General features: G+C 32.7%; 3 protein-coding genes across 3 annotated transcripts in view; 1 reads left to right on the top strand and 2 right to left on the bottom strand.

Moving 5' to 3' along the window:
* Positions 1-1292, bottom strand: part of LOC131853902 (neuropeptides capa receptor-like) — a 74200-nt gene extending 72908 nt beyond the window's left edge. Inside the window, exon 1 of the mRNA XM_059204984.1 lies at positions 992-1292. Within this exon, the coding sequence (XP_059060967.1) occupies positions 992-1292 (301 nt within the window). The remainder of the gene's footprint in view (positions 1-991) is intronic.
* Positions 1293-3325: 2033 nt separating this feature from the next.
* On the top strand, positions 3326-17005 carry LOC131853915 (histone acetyltransferase KAT2A). The gene is made up of 20 exons (XM_059205005.1): positions 3326-3524; positions 4364-4542; positions 4920-5049; positions 5928-6073; positions 6581-6805; positions 7468-7517; positions 7977-8142; positions 8881-9019; positions 9397-9477; positions 9721-9908; positions 10361-10493; positions 10926-10998; positions 11110-11185; positions 11544-11688; positions 12172-12332; positions 12722-12799; positions 13210-13350; positions 13933-14023; positions 14512-14638; positions 15053-17005. Exons 1-20 carry the CDS (start codon positions 3452-3454, stop codon positions 15117-15119), a joined length of 2469 nt encoding a protein of 822 aa, XP_059060988.1. The 5' UTR covers positions 3326-3451; the 3' UTR covers positions 15120-17005.
* A 1246-nt stretch (positions 17006-18251) lies between these two features.
* Positions 18252-25693, bottom strand: part of LOC131853916 (E3 ubiquitin-protein ligase goliath-like) — a 68461-nt gene continuing 61019 nt past the window's right edge. Inside the window, exons 6-12 of the mRNA XM_059205006.1 lie at positions 24277-24394; positions 23248-23319; positions 22006-22088; positions 21343-21439; positions 21034-21129; positions 20331-20518; positions 18252-19841 (exon numbers count right to left, since the gene is read on the bottom strand). Coding sequence (XP_059060989.1) covers positions 19754-19841; positions 20331-20518; positions 21034-21129; positions 21343-21439; positions 22006-22088; positions 23248-23319; positions 24277-24394 — 742 coding nt within the window. The 3' untranslated portion in view covers positions 18252-19753. The remainder of the gene's footprint in view (positions 19842-20330; positions 20519-21033; positions 21130-21342; positions 21440-22005; positions 22089-23247; positions 23320-24276; positions 24395-25693) is intronic.

The following is a 25693-nucleotide window of genomic DNA, read 5'->3' as shown; positions in this document are numbered from 1 at the left end:
ATACAACATATAATACGCGTATGCAAATACAATGATTTAATTAAAATCTTTAGATGTTCTTCTCAGAGGTAAAGGATACAATTTCCAGTAGCCATAAATTTAATTAAATGTTAATATAATATAAACTGGGCCTCTATCCGTACAATCAACATAATGTAGCCATTGCTGGCAGCATGTAGCATTCTTTTTTTATTATAAATAGACAACTCCGAATCTGTTTCTTCCTTATTACATTATTTTCAAAGTTTGTACTGGACAGTATATCTACTACCCTAATATAAAAATGGATAACGGATTTTGTTATGCGGAAAGTATAACTACATAATTATATGATATATGTTTTTTTAATCACATATATGGATGTGGAACGCCGGGATATACCTGACATACGTATTCCTATTCTACTACCTACTACCAATACTGTATGATTGAAATATTAATAAAAAAATTTGATAGATTGTTTATTTCTTTTAAAAACTATTTATATATAGCTTTTTTAAATCATGTAAGGTACATTCTTATAAACAGTGAAAGAATTTCTTTCGAAATTCGAGAAATTCATTTCAAAATTTATTTTCCGCATAACATATAACATAACACTACTCACAAAGTTATGAGCACCCGAAACAAGGACGAGTCAATATTTTTTTCTTAAATGTTGATAATTTATCTACTATTTTTATAATGAACATACCCTTATTATTCTCTTTTATACCCATATGATCCAATAATTTTATTATGATTATAATCATCGTATCTTATAGACACTTTAATGCAGTGTTATTCTAAAATAATAAACAGAAGATTTTGTCAGTCTCTTTGATAGTTACCTTTACAAGACTAAACGGCTGGTCTCTGGGCCGATGGTAATGATAATGAACGTGTTAAATTGTAGCGTAAATACGCAAATAGGCTATATTATATCCTAAAAAATAATCAAACGCATTATCTGGTAGGTAACAGATAATTAATCATAAAAAAATATACTTACCAAACAGAAGCAACAGCAAGTCACTGATAGCCAGACTGAACAAATAATAGTTAGTGGCCGTGTGCAGGCCTGGGTGTCTAACTATCACCACACAAACACACACATTGCCCACCACGCCAGTCAAAAATATCACCACAAGAACCACGCTGATAGGTATGATCTCCTTGAGAGGTAGCCGCCTGGCCCCCATAAGCCACCATAACATCTCCTCTTCAGTGCAATCGAAATGAGACAAATTATTGCAGCGGTTGTAAAAGTCGTCATATGTCTCATTAAAACGTAAGAATAATTGGGAATCCATGATTTGTTAAAGTTTATATTTTACATTTTTAAACCAAAACTGCTCATTGAGAAACTTATTGTAAGAAGTTTAATTATATCCAACTACGGAAGTTGATTCGAGTATAAAAGAAATTGGTGGAGCATTATCAAAGATTATGCATCCATACACACAAAAAAATACAAGCTAATTGGTAATAATATTCTTTTTTAAGTCGGTTAATAAATAAAAGTCGAAAAGATTCATTAAACTATCGAAATGATGGAATTGGCGAGTCACAAATGGACATCTCTGTTCGAATTCCCGGCGCGCACTGAAACATTTTAGTTTCAACCCTACCATGAATATCCATCTCACATTCTTTTCACTTTTATTAGCCTTGCAAAACCCTGTCATATCTCGGATTAGTGGCACAGGGATTAATTGACTTTCACTTTTATTATGAAACATGCTGTTACGATCGGATTCGTTTGCAAAACTGACATCCCCTATTCCAGATTAGGTACTTTTTTAAAGAAAAGGTTGCTTTTGTGTCATAACACATTTTAAAGATCTGTTCAATCTAACCTTTGGTGAACCTATACCTAACTATTATGTACTGGCATTATCTTAGATACCTGATTTTAACCGTATCATTTTTTAATCGCACGTGCTTTGAATCTTGACATTGAATTTATCGAATATATATATTCTAATATATCTATCTTAATATATGTTGACATTTTTCTCATCAATTATTGGTTTTCTGAACATACAATATAATATACCGTCAAAACTGTTAACCTAGGTGGAGTAGTCAGAGGCATTATCATCTGTCGATGTTGAGGGGGACACGTATGTTAGCACTGGGGTTGGAAGGTATCATTGCTATTAATGCACCCGGTCCTGTCGACCTCCATACTCCCTAGAAACTATTAATCGTGGTTAATTCCTGGTTAATTTAACTACGGCAAGGTCACTGACCTGACTTCATGCTAATTCTATCTACATTTACTGGTGCCCCGCCAGTATTGACCGTTAACACAAGAATGTTATCTCTGTTTTTAGCACCAGAGAGTCAGTCAGAAATATAAATTCAGAATAGAAAATCGTATACTCGGTACGTGTTACATTCAATTTCAGTTAGGTATATTCAATACGATTGTGAGCAAATAGGTATGATATCTTGTTTGCGTTATGTGGTAATTTGTATTCGCACCACATCATAAACATGGGAAGTTTTATAACTTTCGTTCAAAAGTACACAAACCAAGTTTCTTATGTATCCTTCTTAGCTCAATTCCACAATACGAATGTGCCAGATGAATAAAAATAATAATTAAACTTAAATATATTATAATAAATAATATTTATATTCTATTCCGTGTTCGTACGTTTATTAGATTCTCTGCGAGTAGTTTTAAATATTAAATAAACTACCGATTTCTAAAACTATTTGCTCATCGCAGCCAAATGTCAGTCGCCGTTTGTAAACTGCCATATAAAAATTGATAGTATTTGAAACAAGACTTATTGGCTAGTTTTTATTCAAAGTTAGAACAAAATGCTAATCTATTGAATAAACACTCCTTTCAATCAGTTTTTGTACTTTATGTTGGGCTTAAAAGGACTTGTATAGAGCCGTAAAATATTAATAAATAAAAAAAATCGTAACTAAATGTCAAAAGAACTTGTGGCGAATCTACGGATAGCGCGCGGCAACACCGTTGCCTAGCGAGACATGAGGGAGTAAAATAACAATCCTGTCATAGCGGACCGAATCCCTTCTGTTCTTATATAATTTCTATTTATATTATTATTATCATTCAGAACTGTAAATAATATAAGAATACACATATATATAAAGCCACGACTGGTCTCATTCTATCATCGCTTTTCCTGCTGCTGCTTATACCAGACGAACACTAGATACATAAGTAATAGCGGCCCTATTATATCCGCTAAAAACTTGTATCCAAAGCCGTTAAAACGTCATCCCGAATTGTCAAACAATTATTAGTCTGTGAAATTAGCAAAATTTCTTTTCGTCGACAAAGTTTTTGTTATCTGTGATTTTATTTGCACTAATAAATATTGAAAATTGCATTGATTTACCCAAAATCCGTTAAATATGTTGTTGTAATATATTTCACACTTAGTTTTATAATAAACAAGTAAGTAGATAGAGGTCTTGCCGTGAGATGAGTGAAGAAATGAGTGATATTACTATGACAAGCACTGAAGCGGATTCGTCTCAAGCTCATGGCCATGAAGGTAAATAAACAAAATAACAAATTACACAGAAATAGTTGTTTATATATGTTGTATTGTAAAACTGAAGTTATTGTCAGTTTACTACGAAATAAAGACAGCTGTTTTAGGACGCTGGGTATGGAATTTGGCGCTGAAAATTGAAAACTAACAGTTATTAAACTACATATAAGGAAGCGGTATTACGGAATTGTTATAATATATATCGTGGTATTTATTTTACAGCTAAAACAAAAAGATAAACAACACTTCAAAATAGTAATTCAAATGTTTAGAAAGTAAGAAGATAGTTAGCTAGCTAAGCTAGCTTGTGTAAGTTAGTAAGTGTAGTAACTTGAAAGAGATAACGCTTTTCTACACTTTCATTTAAAGTTCATGTTTCTGTATAGATTCTTCAACAAAAGATATTAATAATAAAAGAAATAAACTGCATTCATCTAAGTCTATTACACAGATACTTTGTCTCCTGTCCCGAGGCTTGGAATGTAGTTTCATTTGAAAAGAACCTCACTCTGGTTCTCAATATTTATTTTATAGATTAAAAAAAAACCATAACTTCTTCAAAGACAAATTTATGGTCATACATTGTATATATATTAAATAGTTACAGTCCTCTTTCACAGAATTAGACTTCATACAAATTTTTCATTGTGTTTACTGCTGTCTCACTTAGCAACCGATCTCACTCTGCCTTGAAGCAGCTCGCTTTGTAAGCTGCTTTATAGTTAGTAGGGTGATACATGTCAGTGAAATTAAAGTACTCTTGAATTTCACAATCACTTTGTGAGCTGTTAACTTATCAGCTAAAAATACAATTTCATTAAAAACTGATGCTTTTTCAGGCACATCAAGCGCCAATACTGATGATGCGGGATCCAGCAGTGCAACAACCCCCACTGGTACTGAAGGCCAAGCCTCGAGGCAATCCAATCTGCAGCGCATACAACAACGCAAGCAACAAGTGTTCAATTGGCCTAACAACAAGAAACTTCTTAAACTTGCCATATACTCTGCCTGTCAGGTGAGTCTACTATTTGTTTGTTTTACCCTGTGCAGACCTATAAGCAGATGTAGTATAGTTCATATAACAAGTAGATGACCACTTGCTGTAGAGATGTTTCTTGACTCAGTCTTCTGTCTGACTATTTTGTCAAATATGTTCCACAATTATTTTAATCCACACAGATTTTGAGCATGTTTTAGGTGCCTTTGTAGTGGCAACAGTTATTTGGTGGCATAGACATGTGACAATTCTATGGCAAATTCAAAATTCATTTATTCATGTTATATAGCTGCATATCCAAGTCAATTATTTGTATTACTTTCTCTCTTACCTTCTGCCCAGTTGACACCACAGTTTCAGTTGATAGATATTAATTTCAAATTAATATTTTTTAGACCGCAGATTGTACCTGCAGTGGATGGAAGACACCTGTGCCCCAGCCAGCAGCCAAAGTAAACGCCAGAAATGACAACCAACCCCAAGCCACCTTCAATGACCCCTGTCGTCATTGTGGTCATATATTAGGTAAATACAGTACACATACATACAAATGAACTAAATGTATACTTTGCTTCAGTAGCTAAACCTTTACTTGCCTTGAAGGAGGCAGCGCCCCAGCTAATTGGCCTAGTAGGCATATCTGTATATGCTACCACTGAGTAGGGTGAAATAGGTTGCCCTAACATCATAAACGTTATACTTAGGTGTATATATGAGCGCCATTGTAACTCCTATCTGAGGGGTGGTGGTGGCGCTCAACAAATATATACACCTAAGTTTATGCTTTTTTAGTGAGTAAGAATCTCATACTCTCTCGTCACTGTTTTGGCAAATAGGTGGTCTTTTGAAGATTTTTCCATACAATAAAAAAAGGTAGCAAAAAATGTACACTTTATAGGGAATATAAAGGCTCACAATCTCTCAATAAACCAATACTTATACATTACTCTATTTTAAGGCTGTTTCAGTTGGAATAAACAGGTGCTCAATTAATTCTGGAGTGCGTACTAATGTACCCTGCCAACTACATGTTAACTTAGTAATGTAATATATATACATAGTTGACAGGCAGTTGGAAGATTCTAGAGGCAACATATTGTAGCCCATTTCTTATCTAATGGTTTTTACAACTTTATACCAAATATGTCGAATATTTTTAGAGATTTACTCTACAGAGCCCTTTGTGTCTCAATTATTGTAGCTGTCAAGCAGCTTGCTTCAAGTACATCACAATGGTAGGAATTTAGCATTGAAATTACAGTTACACATACATGTTATCTTAGTCCTCTGGAATGACAATGTATAAGTGGTGTTATATGCTTTATATTACGACAGACAGGCAGGAAGACCCTGATCTTCACAACTGTTTGTCATTTCGGTTATATAAAAAAATATTGTTACAGAAAATCATGTAACACAACTGCAAGGTTTGCCAGTGAATGAAGTCAATAGATTACTTGGGGCCGTAGTTGATGTAGAGAACATCTTTACGTCTATGCACAGAGAAGATGACCATGATACGAAAAGGGTTTACTACTACCTATTTAAAGTGAGTATGTTTAATATAATTAATGTTTTATTTTTACTTGTCTTTAGGGCCAACCTCCTCTTAAGTTCAAACTTAGATTCAAAATTTTAACTTACCAGAAGACTTTATAAATTTTTGATGTCATGTATTGCTGCTCAAACTTATTTCCCAGTTTGAAAGGTGTAATAAGCTGTGAAATTACCTACTGCCTGTTACACTAGATCTTACAATGATGTAACAGCTTATCATAATATTACTTCTTAATGTCCACCTCTTGGTAAAACAGTATAGGCACAATATATATATATACTTAATAATTCATGTTATGAAAGACAAATGGTAGTTTTGTATGTAATAACATATATTAAAAGAAATTAATTATTGATCTTAAAAATTCTTTCACTTACAGAAGGTTCTAGGTTATAACAACATTATCAGCTGTTGACATATCCTGTAAACACCCTGGACCCATGAATAGACGGGGCGTGTCACTAGTAATATATTATACAGCAATATCCCTTTGTACAGCTTCTGCGGAAATGTATCCTGACTCGTACCCAACCACGTATCGAGGGTCCACTAGGCCAGCCACCCTTTGAACGACCATCCATTGCGAAGGCCATCACAAGTTTTGTACTGTACAAATTTCAAGCACTACCACAGCGCGAATGGCAGACAATGTATGATTTAGCAAAAATGTTCCTACATTGTTTTAACCACTGGAACTTCGAGACTCCGAGTGTAAGGAAATTGGTAAGTAGACTGTTAAATTGTCTATACTAATATTGTGAAGAGCATAATAATAATATCCCTGGACAATTAACACAAAGCTGTTTAGTCCCAAGCTAAGCGCTCTGCTTATGTGTAGTAGACAGCTGATATAAATACTTAGATACATTTTATATGTAAATGTATACATAATATACAAGGACAACACTTAGTCCAATACAAACTGTCATACTCATGAATACAAATGTTTTGTGTGAGGAATCGAATTCAATGGTCGCCATTGGAAGTAAAGTGATGTGCTTAAGCTCTGAGGCCATATAAATGTTTAGTCATGGACTAGTAATAGTGAACTCAATAACCACTTAGCTTATTTAAAAATTCTTGTACTTATTGAAATTACTAAGTTTGACAGCCAGAAACAGGCTATATAGCATGTAAACGGTATAAAGATAGTAATCATAGATAGAATGTATATTAGGCATAAATCACTAATAAGTATGAATTGAAAATATTAAAAATGAATTGTTATCCAAAAATGAAGAATTTTCTCACAGTAGAATAATTCGAACTGCAAAATATATCTTATATATGGATATTACATATTATATCATAATTATTTACTTGTGTGTTTAATTAGAGTTATAACATTAGGATCTATTTAATTAACCTTTATGTTTCCATTACAGCAAGTCTCAAATCCGGAGGATATATCTGCATATCAAATTAATTACACAAGGTATAAATTTCTCTTGACATTATTCTTTTGTATTGTCTAATACAATTGTATCCATTTAAAATATTTAACAATTTAAAGGTTAGTCTCTTCTGGAAGTAAAAATACTGTTGCTTTATTATGTACCTAGTACTTACTGTGTCTTCAATAGTGCAAGAAGTATGGAAGTTACATTATACCCACAGTGAGAGGAACCCAGCAGTCATACTTAAATAGAGGTTATCCAGGGAAAAATCACACAGCACCATCTAGTCCCAGGCTAACTAGATTTTGTGATATGAATATTGAATGCTTAAATACTTTTAATACATAACACATAGAAGACATAACCATATACCAGTCATACTCATGAATGAAAATATTTGTATTGTTCAGGAATTGAACCCGGAAGTAATAGATGAAGCAGTATTGTAAATCACCAAGAAGATTACACTCAATAATGATAATACTATCTTCTTCCAGATGGTTAGTGTTCTGCCATGTGCCAGCATTCTGTGATTCACTGCCCCACTATGACACGTCGCTGGTGTTTGGGCGGACACTACTCCGAGCGGTGTTCAAATCTGTCTGCAGACAACTCATGGACAAGTGTCACTCTGAACGGGATCGGATGCCACCTGAAAAACGAGTATGTACATCACTTTATATTATTATCCATAAATATAATTGAATTATCACTGAATTGTTAAAGGAATTTCTCAGCTTATTTATATATTTGAATATGATTACAGTAAAGCGCATTAAAGATGACTATAATACCCTAATAACAAACATCTTTCTCTACTTAGCCTTAAATTTATAGCATTGTTTTACCTAATAGTACCTAGTAGTACTCATCCCTTGATATTATTATCGACAAAAACGACTCATTACTTCCAAGCCAAAAACCATATCTATCTAATCCTTTATGGACGACGACCTATCCTTATGAATAAAACAGATTACATATTACAAGGTACAAACCTCTTCCTCTTCTGGCACATTTTGCTTACTGTGTCCGGATTAAGCGTCAGTAACTAGAAAACGCAAATTTAAACTAGTATTAAATATGTGATATTTTTGCACGTTTGTAATAGCAGAATATACGAAATAATTGACCGTACTTAAAAAAAAACATTTACTAATTCTATGTATAAATATGTTTTTGTCGAAAGATGTCGTGTTTTACTATAATATAATATAGATTAAAAAAGAATTGTTAAAATATGTTGACAATCGTAAGACAACGTAGCTTGGAGATAAACATATTACAGTTTAATTAAGAACTTCTTGTTAAGATGAATGATTATGAATCTTATTTTATATACATACATCTAATTAGAAATTATTAATATCTACTATGGATAATTGTTTAACAAAAAATCAGGTGCTGGTTCTTACACACTTCCCACGGTTCCTGGCGTTGCTCGAAGACGAAATCTTCAGCGCCAACTCACCAATCTGGGATCCAGAGTACAAACAAGTGCCGCCCACCCATCTTCAAGCCATACTAGAGAATAAAACAAGTTAGTATAAATCATATTTGATCTAATAATCACTTAATTCACAATATCTATGCCATGTAAACACGGCTGATACGATATGTATATTATGTAATATGATTCATGAACTAACTGTTACCCGAACTTCATTCATTCATAATTTAAGAGCTGTGCTCTTGTCGGTGGAGCTCCCGCCACCTTCCACGATCTTCTATCAGTCCCACCCGAACTTCATTCGCGTGAAATTTGACTTTTTGTTTAATTATAATTAATAAAATTCTATCTTGAATATACTTATTTAAACAGTTTGGCGATGATCGAAAAAATATTAAATTCTAACATTCTGTAAAATATATGAATTTAACGAACTTGTTAATTACAATAATCATGTTGTTCCACAGCTGGTCGTCGGGGGGAATTTGAGCGTGTTACAGCTAGCGGTGACAGCAAAGATGGGTTCACCACCGTGTCATTATCAGCAGGTACATTATAATGTATATGTTACTCTAAATTACTATAATATATATACCTAATTACAATATCTTTGTTACATTAATGGTTTATCTCTTTAAAAGTAATTCAATTGAGTTTTTTGCCAGTTCTTCTCAATTACATCCATATATTGAAAAATTATAATATAAAAAATTTACGTTATCATGTAGAACACTCTTTCAAGCGGCTATGCTAATGTTCTACATGAGTAAATGATTTTTGAATTTTGATAGGTTCAGTAAAACAAGATGGCGGATTAAAACGAGGCGCAGAAAGTCGGTGTGATGATACCAGCGGGAGTAACGCCAAGCGGCGGCGAGGTGAGGTCGCGGGGGCGGCGGGGGCTGATGACGTCGGCGACCGCACTGTGGCAGATATCGTCGCCACCATCAACGACCCTAACTATATGTGCGGTCCTGATGTAAGCACTCCCATGCCTTATATTGTATACATGTTTTTTTTAATTATTATTACTAAAATCTCACCATTAACATTCAAATAATAATAACTAACATAAGGTACATTATATATATATAAAATTACAATATTAGCTAGTATACTCCTCCGAAATCCTCCCGGTCCGGCTTGACCGATTTTTATGAAATTTTATATATTCAGTAGGTCTGAGAATCGGCTACTATCTATTCATACCTCTAAGTGAAAAAGGTTGTCCACCTCTAACATTTATTTTTTATTTTTACCACAATACTTTTATAATGTGGCCATTACAAATAACCTCTAACATGGCATGGCAACCCTAAATTTTCACTCTTCTATCATCAGCCCCTATTTTTTTAATAGCAATTTTAATTTATTTGGCAAAACAACCTTTTCGGTGTCGGCTAGTTTAATATATAATTCATTGTATTGCAGGCACTGTTTCAAATGCAAGCGCCGCGCGATGAGGCGGCCAAGTCTGAGGAACAAAGGAAGCTGATTGAGTTCCATGTCATAGGCAACTCACTGACCGGGCCTGTCAACAAACAGACTATGCTATGGCTTATAGGTATATATCATAATCCATTCTTATATTATTATTGCGAAAATGTACACGAGGACATGTATACTCAGTTTTTTATCTCAAAGAGATACGAAGTCGCTAGGAGTAATATTGCGACTATATACTTAATAACGACTGAACGGAAGATCCGTTGACTGAATGATTATTTGACGTTAAGATTCATTGTATTATGGGAATGGACCCCTGCTGTCTTTATCTAAAAATGTTATGTATGTATTTCCAAAAAAAAATAGGTATTTATATCAATTATCTAGTACCTACACATACGCCAGTCATCATCCAAGAAGAACTCTAGTTGATGACTGGCGCTGTGAGAATTGTCCAAGGATATAATTATTATTTTAGTCTCTTCATGTTTACACCTTTCAAATGTCTTCATTGTTCTGTTCAGCTTACATCTAAAAACACATTTTCCAGGTCTTCATAATGTTTTCTCGCACCAGTTACCTGAAATGACAAAAGAATACATATCACAGTTGGTATTTGATCCGTAAGTATTTATTTATTATCGAAATATAAAAATATCATTTTAGAATATAGAAGACCATTTTCTTAGACATTAATATAATATATATTAACTTTCGAATATTAATATTTTCAGTAAACATAAAACTTTGGCGCTAATTAAAGAGGGGAGACCAATAGGGGGCATCTGCTTTAGAACATTCCGAGCACAGGTGAGATTAAGTGTATTAATAACATTTTTTCAATAACCGATTTCCCGAAAGGTGAAAGGATTCAATTCCACTGTTTTTTGTTTCATCACATAACTTGTTTTATTGTATTTTTCTTATACGAAAGCTGTTGTTACTCGTATGAATTGGATCAAGATCTTGTTTTTAAGTTATCGTAAATATGTGATTTATTTATTTTTATTTGTAACCTCCTGAACACGGTATTATTGTTTCTAATCGATAAACTTAAAAAATGAAAAAAAAAAATAGATTCTTGAAATAATCTATCATCAATGTGATGCGCGGTGGGTCTGTAGTATAATAATAGTCAAGACTAACTTTTGTATATTGTTATATACAGGGTTTCAGCGAAATAGTGTTTTGTGCGGTGACATCCAACGAGCAAGTGAAGGGCTACGGTACGCATCTCATGAACCACCTGAAGGATTACCATATACGGACAAATATACTACACTTTCTTACATTCGCCGATGAATTTGCTATAGGTGAGTGTTATTTATTTAACTGTAAATATCTTGTTATAATATAATAATATAATTTTGAGGAATTGTATTTAACTAGTTTTTTGTTCACTTTGTATGAATCATGTTATTTTATCTCTAAAAAATAAAAAATAATTATTTTTTATTTTCCAGAGACATGTTTAAGATTTATTAATTATCAACAACTCTATTATTATGTTTTTACTCTATAGTCAGATCATTTGGCAATGATAGTTATTAACAGAAAGCGCTAAAACACGCACGTTTGAAGTAAGTATGAGTGCGTGAACTGACGGCGTGCACTTTCTTTTTCTTTTTATCTATATTTACATGAACATTCTTTCCTGCTTGAAAGGCTATTCCCGTGTGAAAGAGCATAGGGGTAAATGCAAACTTTTGTTATTTGATTTCTCAGCACATTGGGATGGGCTTCTTATATTTGGAGCAGCATTATTTTATCTCTTCAATAACGTTTGCTGCCGGCAGGTTACTTCAAGAAGCAAGGCTTCAGTAAGGACATCAAGTTGCCTCGCGCTATGTACCAGGGCTACATCAAGGACTACGAGGGCGCCACGCTCATGCATTGCGAACTCAACCCGCGTATCGTGTATACGCAGTTCACATCCGTTATACGAAAGCAGAAGGAGGTACTTATTGAGTTTCCAATTGTATTGCATTTTTATTATAATTTTTAGGCATTACATGTTAAGGTCGGATGTTGTTGTGTCATGCCTTTAAATGCAAGTTTTTACAGAGTTATCCGGTTTTGATGAGTCTTTTTTTATTGGATTCATTAATAATATATTTAATTTAGTAATTAATATAGTAAATTCACTGTTACGTGTAATAAAATTGTAATACAATAGTTTTGCAAGTTTAGATTGCAAACATATTTTAATTGTCAGTGTGTTAGATCTCTTACTATTTATGGGGTCATACTTGAAATTTACCAAGGCAAGAGGAGCGTTACACACTAATAAAAAAACATGGATGCATGAGGACATGTAATAATATATTAAGTAACCTTTCTGTTTAGATTGTCAAGAAATTAATCGACATGAGACAGAAGGAAGTCAGAAAAATTCACCCAGGACTTACCTGCTTTAAAGAAGGAGTGAGTACTTTTTTAATTGTGATTCCCAATTATCATATATTTTTAAAGTTAATTTAGAAATAAATCTAAATTAATTGAAGTTATTTTTTGTATTTCATTCTTCTATTTTATATTTTTATTCTTTCTTATTCTTTCATTGACAATTATGAATTATTAACATTAAATAAATTTAAAAAAAATTATATAGAAAGAAACAAAAATATTGTTATATATACAAGTAAATCACATGCATTACAGATGTAGTTTGTAATGTATATATCCGGACTTACAGTACTGTACGAAATATATATATAACTTTTATAAATAGATTTTTAACTTCTTTTTATTATTGGTCATAACAATTCAATCCTTGGTCCCAAAAAGACCAATGTCTATAATGTTATTGCTCATATCCCAATTTTATGACGTAGGTGCGAAGTATACCGGTAGAAAGTATCCCGGGGCTCCGCGAGACGGGCTGGCGCTCCGGTGCGGGCCCGATGTCCTCGGGCCGCGCCCTCGAGTCGGACGCCGAGCCTGACGTAGCCGCACTAAGAAATGTGCTCCAAGCGGTCTGTACTACACCCATACTAGTATTATAAATGTGAAAATGTTGACTTTACACGACTTAACTGCTGTAAGAATTGTATAGTCCACGAGCTAGAGGCTATTTACGTCAATTATATCCTCCCGTGGACTGATGGACGCGGAGGAAATGGATGCTTGCTTGCAGGCCATTAATAAAATGAATATAGATTGTATCACGTTGAGCCCAACAACTGGTATTTTATGTACTTACGAGACATTACGGGATTTTTATTATTATGACGGCGTAGGTTTAGTTTAGTAGTAGTTTAGCGGTTTAGTATACCACCTTACATCCGATGCTCGAGGATTCGAATCTCGCATGGTTCAAATTCAAAATCTGTATTCATGAGTATGATTATTTATATCGGTCTAGGTGTTCTATGTATAACATGTAAACTGATGTACCCATGACACAAGCTTATTATTTTGCACATGTTTATTATTTTACTACTTATCCACTTATTTGATTTCCTGTTAACACCCCATTTGAAGCAAACAAAAATACTTCTGTTATATATACTGTCAGAACCAAGAAAAAATATTTATTTAAATTTTTATTGTTACAGGTTAAAAATCATGCAGCAGCTTGGCCCTTCCTAAAACCAGTAGATAAGTCCGAAGTTCCTGATTACTATGACCACATCAAGTATCCTATGGGTAAGTGTATATCAACACTAAGAAAATAAAGGGTACTTGGCAATGACTCAATTGAAAACTTCAAATAAAATCTTTATATATAAAAATGTATCCCTATTTTCCGCGGTCATGCCATAACCTGAGAATAACTTAACTGATCTTTTTTATTTATGTACAATACTTTGTGGAAGGTTCTTAGAGAACTTTGTAGACGATTGAAAAACTTGTGCAGTAAATTTTAGCCAACAATGTGGATGCAATAGTGATTTTAGAATATGTGGGAAAGAGAACAAAGCATTATATCGTCTCAACCGCACACTGCTAACGTCATGTGGACATTACGCTGTGAACGGCGACTGAGAATAGTAGTGTGTATCTGAGTTGATTATTAGAAAGACAAACAGTATAGTAATATATACTATAATTAAATTTGACACAAACTTAGACCTTAGAGAGCAATGTAGAATATTAGTATTCCTACTTTACATTATACCGATTGACGTCCACAGATCTCCGTACAATGGGCGAACGACTCAAAGCTCGCTACTACGTGTCCAAGCGGCTGTTTATTGCTGATATGACGCGTATATTTACTAACTGTCGACTTTACAATTCTCCTGACACTGATTATTACAGGTAACTAAATATTTTTCTGTTTTTTAGAATATAACTGTTTTAAGAAATATGGGTATCTGAAGTGTTGACACCACGACCCCGTCAGTTAACTCCTCTAATTACTCCATCTGTTACTATAGTTGTCCAGATATACTCTTGTCTTTAATGTGTATCGATATAAATGTAAGTGAAGATTTTTTTTTTACCAAATATCTCTCTAGATATAATTAGTATATATGTAAAAATATAGTATATATTTATAGATATTTCTAACAAACGTTGACAAGTATTGATAATTTATTTATAAATTTTGTTCCCCCTTTTTCTCATATTAATATAAATACTTGTTTCTCATATATTTATAATTTTCATACATTTAACATTGTATATAGACTAATGAATAAGTTTGAATTCATGACGTTCAATTTGCAACAGGTGCGCGAACGGTCTAGAAAAATATTTCCAATCGAAAATGAAAGAAGTGGGCCTGTGGGATAAATGATCTGAGTTCGATTTCGACACGTTCTTCGTGCACGAGATCGTATCAGCAGCAGTCACGCAACCACACTCCAGCACCAGTAGATGAAGTTCACACTAATTATACTTACACGGAAGAAGTATCGATATTTTTTTGTTCGGAGTACTTTTGATACGATACCTTTGTAATCGATACTTTTAACATGATAGTTTTACTGGTATAAATACTTTTTGGCAGGTATCAAAGAGTATCGAGTGCTACACAGTATTAAGTAAGTACTAATCTCCCACAATGTTTTAAATTCTATATTGTTTATTTTTTACTGTTGTATATTTATTTTTATGCAAAAATAGTATCTACAGAAAAGTATCTATAATTGTATCTTTGTTTCAATTCTATTAATATCTTCAAATACTTGATAGATGTACATAATAATTCTAAATAAATAAAATGATGCAATAATCGACTTGGAACAATAGTTATAGTATAAGACTGACGAACTTTCATGTAAGAAACAAATATTTCCAAAGTTTTAGTTAGCTATGTCAGAGATAAATAGGCTTTGATTTTGTTAGGGCAAATTTATATGGTTTTAAGGTGTAGTTATGCTATACACATAAGTGAATTAAATGTTCTACAATTTCACAAAATTTATATGAAAGGCGAACTCTTCTTTGTTCATATTACACATGGAGCTGGTTTATCCATTAAACTATTTTCCTAAATTCACAGAATGTAACAGACTATATGTAATAGTTAAAAATTAATTTTAGTTTGTCTGAATAAGAGGAAAAAAATACGTAATTTAGTATGGCAACAGAACCGTGTTTTGTTTTAATAGTTGATAAGATAAGTGCTGTGTTAGAAATAATTTTAGTATTATTGCAACACTGAATTAAGATTGACCACTTCTCAACTTAGAGGAAGAACTTTTAGTTATAGCCAAATATGCTGCTTTATGTCCCGTACATAAAGCAGCATATTTAGCTGTAACTAAAAGTTCTTCCTCTAACTTTGTTTGCATAGTGCTATAAAAGCTACTAGTAAAGTAGGAAAAATACAAATTACAACAGCAACGGTGGATCTTTATGCCTCCTGAAACTAGTGGATGGTATTTTTTTTTTTTATAAAATAAGAGTTGTCCTAATAGATACTTACAATTAGTATATTATAACCGTATCACGCAGGGTTGCCCGCGTCCAATAGGATAAAAAGATAAGTGAATTCTTAATTATTTTGCTACTATATTAAAAATACAATAATAAAAAAAATACGGTTAATTGGTTAAAATGTATTAATAATAGATAAGATCTTATAGTCAGTTATTCGGTATCTCTCACATTTTCATACATTTATGTAACCAACTTACATAAAATAGTCGTAATCATAAGGGAAATAATTGTGGACGGTTTAATTTATGCTTAAATATTAAGTAATTCTCAGTCCAAGAATTGTTTTTATATGGAAATAATTCAATAGTAAATATTTTGTTTATTGAATGGACAGATGGGTGACATGAAAACTATGGTTTAAATACTAGTTCAATTATTAAACGTAATTAGTTTTCCCTAAATAAATTAGATATTTTTATTGTGATTTTAAATTAATCCTATTTATTTTTGTTTAAATTCTGTTAATTGTAATGGAATTCTATTCAAGGTTTCGTTTTTATTTTTAACGTAATAAAATGTCTACCAACAAAAAATGTTACAAGTTTATGACAATTTAATCATAAAGGGTACACTAAATCGAAAGCAAAGGAAAACATTCGGAAACTGAAACATTTTCACAAAGAAACAAAGTCGAAACAAATATTGTTATTTTCATACTTAATTTACCACTTGTCCGCAGTTTGTATGAAGGTTTCAATATTTTTTTTAGTTCGCTCATTTCAATATACTTTGAACAATTGAACATTCATTTTATGAATGTTCATTGAATGTTATTACTAGCTTTCGGTTTGTATATTCTTTAGGACAAATTCTGTATAACATAAAAAAATGGGGTAAAGTATGGATAAAATACTGATTTTGTATTTATTGTATATATATAGGTATTATTATTAATTATTTAGTGATTAACTTTTTTTCTATATAAAATAACATTTTTATATTTACCTTGTTTATCTTTTTTTACCTTCACGCGATCTTTCCTGGAAACAATTATGAATAATTGGTGTCGAATTGGCTGCAAAGAATGAAAGACAATGTCATCCTCGCATCCTTTACTGGAGCCCTGTTACGCATGTGGTGTTGTTTGAAGAATAAGAATACAAAAGACGCTATAGTGATTTGATTTGACGTTATAGTTTTATTTTATCACACAGACATAAGTAAATGTAAGAAATGTATGAGTACAAGTAATATTTAATAAAACGCCAATTTCAATACTGTATTGGTTTTTATTCTTTTTATCATCAACACTTGTACACCGAGTACAGTAGAACATTTCTCGAAGGGAATGTAAATATTTATTTTGTAATTAATAAAAGTACATACCAGTCTCCTTGTTATTATAGAATCCAATGGATTTATTATATAAGTACTGTAGTGTACTGTAAGTAATAACTTAAATGCTCGCTTACACTAAATACTTAAAAATAAAGTTTGAATGTATGAAATCGCTTTTAAATACAAATTTAATACAAAGTACATTATACAGTTTAATGAACAAATGAAATGAATAATTGAACTTAAAAGCGACACAATTTCAGACTAGATTATAAAAACTATTTCACAGAATCAAGTATAAACTATTATTATCGGCTCCATAGACTATCAAGCGGCTTAATCGAGCAAGCACATTTCTAAAACAATCGGAGCATCTCCGTCTTTATCCTACACGTGGAAGACATGTACTTAATCAAGCTGCTTGATTATCTACATTTACCTTCCTATTGCTTTTATCCTCACAATTTGCCCTGTTCCATGAAGGCACCGAATAAGCTGAATATTATCTTGGAGATCAGCGTTAAGTAACATTTTAAATGTATAAGTTTGATAAAACCAATAGTTAATTTTTTAATCAACTAAAAACTTAATAAAAGCTTCAATTAAACATACTGTGTAATGGCCCCTTTTCAAAATATACAATTTTAATAAGCCTTACATAAATCGTGTATAACCATGACTAGCGGGTCTATAAAATATATTTATTATACTTTTAGTCTCTCTACAATGTGCTACCAGGTTATACACAACTGTTATTACACATAATAAGACAGATATGTTAAAAGACATCTATACAATAGTAATATATTATTTCATATACCATAAAATCATACTGAAATCATTTGGAAGAGTAAAACAAAAAATATAAGTACAATCACTAATTTTAAGCACAGCTAGTACAAAAAGCTGTCCGTACCATTCCAATATAAGACAAAATGTTTATAAAGTAGTTTTATTCGAAACATTTAATACAAGAATTCGCCTATACTAGCTATAATAGATTGCAATATATGTTTTAAATTTAATGAATCAAATTAATGTACGATTTTTTTATTTGTCAACCAAAAAATGCTTCTGTGCATCTAAGATGTGAGCGGTATGCATTCTATGTTCTGTATAAATGAATATGTCTATTTCACTTCGCATCACAATGTTAACTCTAGTAATATCAGAAAATGTAATTTATCAAACCAGGGAATAATATACCTATAATTTACATTATTGTGGACGGATACTCTTTAACACAGCTCTCACACAACGTAACGATTGCCTTGTATGTTCCACGCGACTAATGCAATTATGCGGCACAGAACATATTTAATTAATTTAATATGAATATAATATAGGGCCACCACAACCGTATTTTAAGCATTAATATGTACATAAAAATATTTTCATTAAAGGATACAAATGAGATCATGAACCAATTTAAGTACAGTGGCTCGCTTTTTTGGAACTTAAGGCAGTGTTTACGATAAATTTCATTTATATACACCTTTTGACAATGAGCTCACTGTCTACACCATTTAGGTACTTAAATGGTGTCTGAAGAAGGAATTTAACATAAATTATTATTCTAAAGAAATATCAGCTTTATTCTTTTGCTATTATTTATAGCGATTAAAAAAAGTATATGTTCTGTATTGTGGACTTAATACATCTGACACTGTTATTTTATTTTCGTTTCAGTTTACAAGCTAATAAATTTGCATTGAAATTTAAAATTCCATAAACCACGCAACATAAAATATTATATTATTCATTAATATCCGTTTTTATTTAGTATTGATAGCAAAGTATAAGACACATCTCTACTTCTACTAAATACAGAGGAAACGGTTGTATAATATTCATGGTGGTCGTAAATGGCATGTATGCTTGCCTGTTGGCAGACAACACTATTTCGTTGACTAGGCGGAGTTGCGGATTCCTATCTACCAACGTATCAGCTAATCCATAAAAAATCTATATTGTCCTTAAAAATAAAAATATCACGTGTCATCCATATCTTTCACTGGAAATTCACTTTCATAGAGTTCACATACTTTTTTGAGTATTTTTCTAATATATTTTTATGAACACATCACTCGTATGGACCGCACTAGTTAGCACTGTTCACGTATGTTGTGATCACGCAGCGCCGTCCCATCAGTCTCTGCACATAACTTAGGCGTAGTTTGGCACGACGGTGGGTTGACCATTTACCGTTCAATCGAGAACGGGTGCAGAGCTCGTCGAGCCCATCTGTTGTCTCGAACTCTCTGTCCGCGATCCGCTGGGTGTCGACGTGCACGATCTATAAATGTAAATTAATATATGTATTATTTATATTATTAGGTGAGCCCACAACTTCATAATCGTGCGGTATGGTATTCCGAAAAACAAAATAATTATATATATTTTTTATTTGTACTAGTTGCAATAAAAGAAAATGTCAAGGAAGTTTACCATTATACATTGGCGAAAACCATACTTAAATCGGTTAAGCCCTTCTGAGATTAAGACTACAAACAGACAAATTCCCCAAAGGTCTTTTTTCATAAATCTTCATTGTACGGACAGTGATAAGTTACGTTTTTGTTATAATTTAAAGATATATTATAGGTATACAATGTACACGCCAGGTCCGTTACTACAAAAATAATTATTTACTAAATGTTTTTGTTTGGAAAGGAGGCTGTAATGGCAAATTGTATTGACTAGCAAGACATTACAGCCTCCTTTCCAACCAAAAACATTTAGAGCGTTCTCAACTAAAAATGTATAATAATAGTAAAATATATACCTGGAAGAGTGACCACATCGCGAGTCTGTATGTCGGGCGTGTGAATGCGCAGAACCGGAAGCGGAAGCGGAAGTGTGCGCGGTGGTGGTGACGGGCTCGCAGCGCAGCGACGGCACCAGCTCGTCGGGCGACGACGCGCGGCTGCTGCGCTCGCTCGTCGCCTCCTCGTACGAGTTGTCGCTCGTTAGCTGTAATAACATTTCAACTTACTCTCCAATAACAATTATTACAATTATGAATATTTTGTTCTATAATAAAACGGGACAATTTAATACCACAACGAATCACCGGAATAGCAATGTTTCTCGTCTGGTCTACCTACACTTACAAGAGAAGTAAGTGTAGGTAGACCAGACGAGACTACATTTAATTATTACATAACGCTCGAGTGCAGTTATAAAAATTTTTTAAATGTCTTAGCTTTATATGAAAAATATATAATTAAGGTTCTATTTTTTTTACTTTATTGTAAGAACTGTTTTACTGGTCTTAAATATTAGAATCTATAGGATGAAATATATCTAATAGTAGTAAGTATGCTTTAAAAATGTAAAGAATTTTTATTTATAGCTAATGAGCTGCCCGCCCCGGCTTCGCATTGGAACTAAACTACATTAAAATCTGTTGTTAAATATCTAAACGTATGGAATATGGACAGTGGGAACGACTTTGTTTTATATGTAGAAAATAATAATTTTAATACCAGCGTGAGGGGATGCCTGTTGCGCGCGGGGCTGAGGGCGCGACTTCGAGCTTCCTCGACGTCCAATTGTAGGATGCTTTCTTGACTACCGGTGTACTGAAATATAAAAAGAAGTGTCCTTAACTTCCACGGTTATTTATAATTTTACATATTAATATGAGATCACTCGCAGTCTACTTAAGGAGACGTTCAACTTCGTTTTCCATTGCCCCGACCCATAGTCAATAAATAATTTTATGGCTATGATTAGTGACTATAAAGCGGTATCGTTTGTAGTATGACAAATAAATAGATACAATGTCTACGTACCACAAAGCCGTAGTGCTTGAGTATATCCATCTTGCACATGGGACATGTGCGGTGCTCTAGCAACCACGGATCTATACAATTCTTGTGGAAATCGTGTCTGCAAATCAAAGTTTTTTTATTTACTACTATAGACCAGAATACATGGAACATAAAATGCTCGAAATAAGCATATAAACTTAATCAATATACTTATTCTACATAAGGCGCAGTTGTTCTAAAACAAGATTACTCTAAGTACAATCATTTAAAATATCTGTATATATGTATAAATTGCGTTATAACTTGTTTTAAGATAATATGTAACAACAGGTGAAAGCCTTCATGCATGCCATGTAGGTTCAAAAGCTACCCCCATCGAAATTTAAGACCATTCAACTCCTTGTGGATTGTATAGTATAGAATATATAATATAAAAATAGTTATAAGTTTAATATATCTAATATATTAATATTTTTATGCATTATTAGGAAAACTCTGGTCGCTATTAATAAATACTATAGATAGATATTCAATCAACAATGATAATTGAAAGACGATAGAAACCAATATGAAAATATACATAAAATAATAATAGAAATATATTATTATTTTATGTAATTTATATGTATATATAAGAAAATATATAATTAATACATAAAAAATACAATTAAAATCATAACTTACCTACAAGGAAGAGATCTAAGGGTCTCAGACACTTTATAAGGTTCTATGCAAATGGCACAACATTCGCCATCTCCCTGTACTTCCTGAAACGTTAGACAAACATCCATTAGGTATTTTATTAGCTACAGAACACTAGTTCCTAAGTCAAGTAGTAAATATTGTAATTTTTTATTGTATGTAAATTTTCTTGCCCACAGTGCTTAAATCCAATTGATGCCGGGGCAAAGTGGTTCGCTCCGAGGCCCCAACATGCACTCTCTTAGGGGTTTGGATGACCCGGTTCATTCATACAAAAATCAAATATATCTGCCGGAATTTGACCACTAATAGAGGTTTCCGCACTGAAACATTTATTTGAAAAGAATACGAGCTGAGTTTATTGTCAGTTCTTCTAATCTCGAAATCATTCCGAACTGACGAACAAAGATATTTTGAATTTGAATTGAATATTTGTAGTCTTACACATGCTAATAGCCGAATTAGACAAAAAAATATACAGTACTAAAAAAATCAGCTGTTGCGACATTAATGAAATGCGAAAGAAATGGTGACACAATATTTTCCTACCTCATCGCCACATATAGTATCATTACATATCATTACATACATTAGTAATTAATGTTATCAGTAACAATACTGTACTGAGGTAATCATTTTGGGATGTCGCGCCAACGAAGGGAGTGTGTCATACTCTTAGATATGCAAATTATTTGAGGTGAAAACATGCTTAAAATTACGACATCTGAATGTTATTTGCTGTACATATCTTTCGTTTTTTTCTTTGAATATTTCATTGTTATTAGTCATGTACAACTAAATAGATTTTCACCTCATTACAATAGAATGACATATATTTTAATAAACTTGTTTACATATGTTTTCAAATTATCATTACATGTGTTATTTTTAATTGAATATTTAAGCTGTAAGAATTCTCAAGGTAACCAATAGTTCATTCTATTTAAATATATTTATTAAAACCCGTTTGTTAATACATATAGGACGGAGGCTGTTAGTAGGGTCTATATGGCGTAGAAATGCATCTAGTCTGGTCGACCTCCACGAGGACTTCCCTAGAAACAATTATGTATAATTCCTGGTGAATTCCCCATGATGAACGAACAATCCTGACTGACTTCATACTTATCATCTGCTGTTGCTAATAGCCAGACCCTTCTTATTAGCAAAAAGATCGAACTGTAACATGATTGAAAAAAGTATAGTAGATATAGTTATACTCACTCTATCATCAGTCTTTAAACTCTTTACAGGTATCTTGGATAAGGCTTTTTTTGCAGCACAGCACAACCGTTTCTGGAATACAATACAAAATCAAATAAGCTGATTTTCTGACTACAGATAGATTTACAGTTAATACAGTAAAATAAAGTAAACAAATGCAAATAACACACTTCCTAAATATAAGTATTTGTAAAAATACCAAATACCATTTATTGGTAAAACCAGTAGCTATAAGTATCAAATTATTATATGCGTAAGAAACAGTTAGCCAATAATAGATCTCCATGCATAGCTATTTTATATAAAAACAACCACTAGAGACTGGCAACAGTAATAATAAAATAAATATTTTTTCCTATATTAAGGTGGTATGTAGCTACAATATAACAGAACTTATATAAACGTATGTAATAATATTTGTTATATAAAATACTCTACCTTATCTTTTTATTTAGACCGCTAAGCACATTGTGTTAGCGTTTCGGTTGAAAGGTGAAATGTGGCAGTGAAATTACAGGGTATGGAACCATCATATCTTAGTCCTCCGAAATGACAATGTGTTACAGGCACACTATTTTAATAGTTTCCCTCAATAGATAGTGTTTCATGAGGAAGGTTTACATGTAAATATGAAGGATTAATGCACCGTAATGCACGCATATTATGGTGCAGGAAAGCCGAGGAATTCAAAGATCCGTCATACTCGTGAACGGGTGCTGCTCGTGGGGAGTGGTCTGATTAGACTATTTCCTTTAGACAAAATTGTAATAGCATATGCTGGTGGTCTCTCTATTCTTCCAAATTTGAATTTAAAATTAATACGTATTTTTATAAACATGTACAATCAGTTTCAAAAGTGTAAGAGCTGAGTTTCTTGTCAGTTCTTCTTAGCTCGAAAGCACTTCGAACTGATGGTAAATTTGACATAAGAGTCTGTAATAGACCTACATGAATGAAGATATTTTAATTTGATTTGTGATGCACACGTGCTAAGCCGGGGCGATATGCTAGTATCATATCAATACTTACAGAGAGACGGTCCTTGGCGTGTATATATCGGAAGCGTTGTATGTAGTAGAACACCAGCCACGCCAGTGATATCACCATGAGCACGATGAACGAGATCGACACGAACAGAACCGACGTCCTGAAACAATACGCCACTTAATGTCAGGGAAAATCATTAAAATAGTCATAGTGTATATCATGAAGTAATATACATATCATAATGATGGAAGGGGATTGTTAGTAATATGGATTAATAAACCTATTGCTAGTAATGCCATATCAGGTTGAACTTCACGCGGTTTCCCCTGGAAACCATATATACCACGATGACCTAACTAACTCATGCTCATCTTATCATGCTCCACTGGTGACCCGTCGGCGTAAACCTTTAGCGTAGGCGGAAGCACCAATCCATTATCATCCCTTAAAAAAAACCGGCCCAGTAGAGATAGTGTAGACTGAAGTAGCTAACCGAACTGGGGTTCAATTAGATTAACTGGAGAACACAAAAGTTATAACTATTGTTATTCTGAATACCAGTTTGGCTCATAAAGTATATAGAATTGTATTGTATTGTATTATTTATTAGAAATGTATTAATCCGAAGTGTCAATGAAAAAAGAGATGAGTCAAAACTTCTAAAAAATGCGAATTTGACACTATTTGGGTCAAAAAGTGAGTAAAACGTGAACAATAAGTAGTAATAAGAAATTATTAATAATATTATAAATAATACGACTCATCTCCATCATTATATATGTATATAACTAAAAAGAATAAAGCTAGCTGACATATCAACACATCAGTGTATAAACCAACTCGACACACTTGTGTCGACACCTACCAATGGGGATTTCCACAATTATCAAAGATCTCACGTATATCATAGATTTAAATATGCTTCGCATAGCATAATATGGAGTATATCTGCTTAATACATAATTACACAATATTTGATATTCAAAGCATGTTACTACCTACTTCTTGTTACTATTTAAAGAACAAGGATATTTTGTTCAATAAAAACATTCAATCATATTATAATAAATATGGGACCACCATGCGAGTATTGCAAAAAAATATTTAGACACATTTTTTCATATCAGTTCAGATTTGCTAAAGGCATCTAAGATATATATAAGATATCTAATAGTAACACCATTGCTACCAATGTATGTAAGCATCAGGTTCTCTCCGTGCATTTAGTTTGCATAACCAACCATAGAGTTTAATTCCTGATGAATTCACTTCAATAGATATACTGACATGACTTTATTCATCCTGAGGAGAAGGGGATTGTTAGTAATGTGGACTGATGATAATATTGCTAGCGATGTACCATGTCAGATTAACCTCCACGCGGTTCCCCCTGGAAACCATCGTGTTAAATAGTTAATGAATTTGTCACGATGGTGTAATTGACCTCATGCTCATCTTA

The sequence above is a fragment of the Achroia grisella genome, unplaced genomic scaffold, assembly GCF_030625045.1.
Source record: "Achroia grisella isolate CSIRO2021 unplaced genomic scaffold, CSIRO_AGI_Agris_v1 utg918, whole genome shotgun sequence".
Lineage (NCBI taxonomy): Eukaryota > Metazoa > Arthropoda > Insecta > Lepidoptera > Pyralidae > Achroia > Achroia grisella.
Note: the sequence above shows the minus strand (reverse complement) of the source record. Positions and strands in the feature narration are given on the sequence as shown.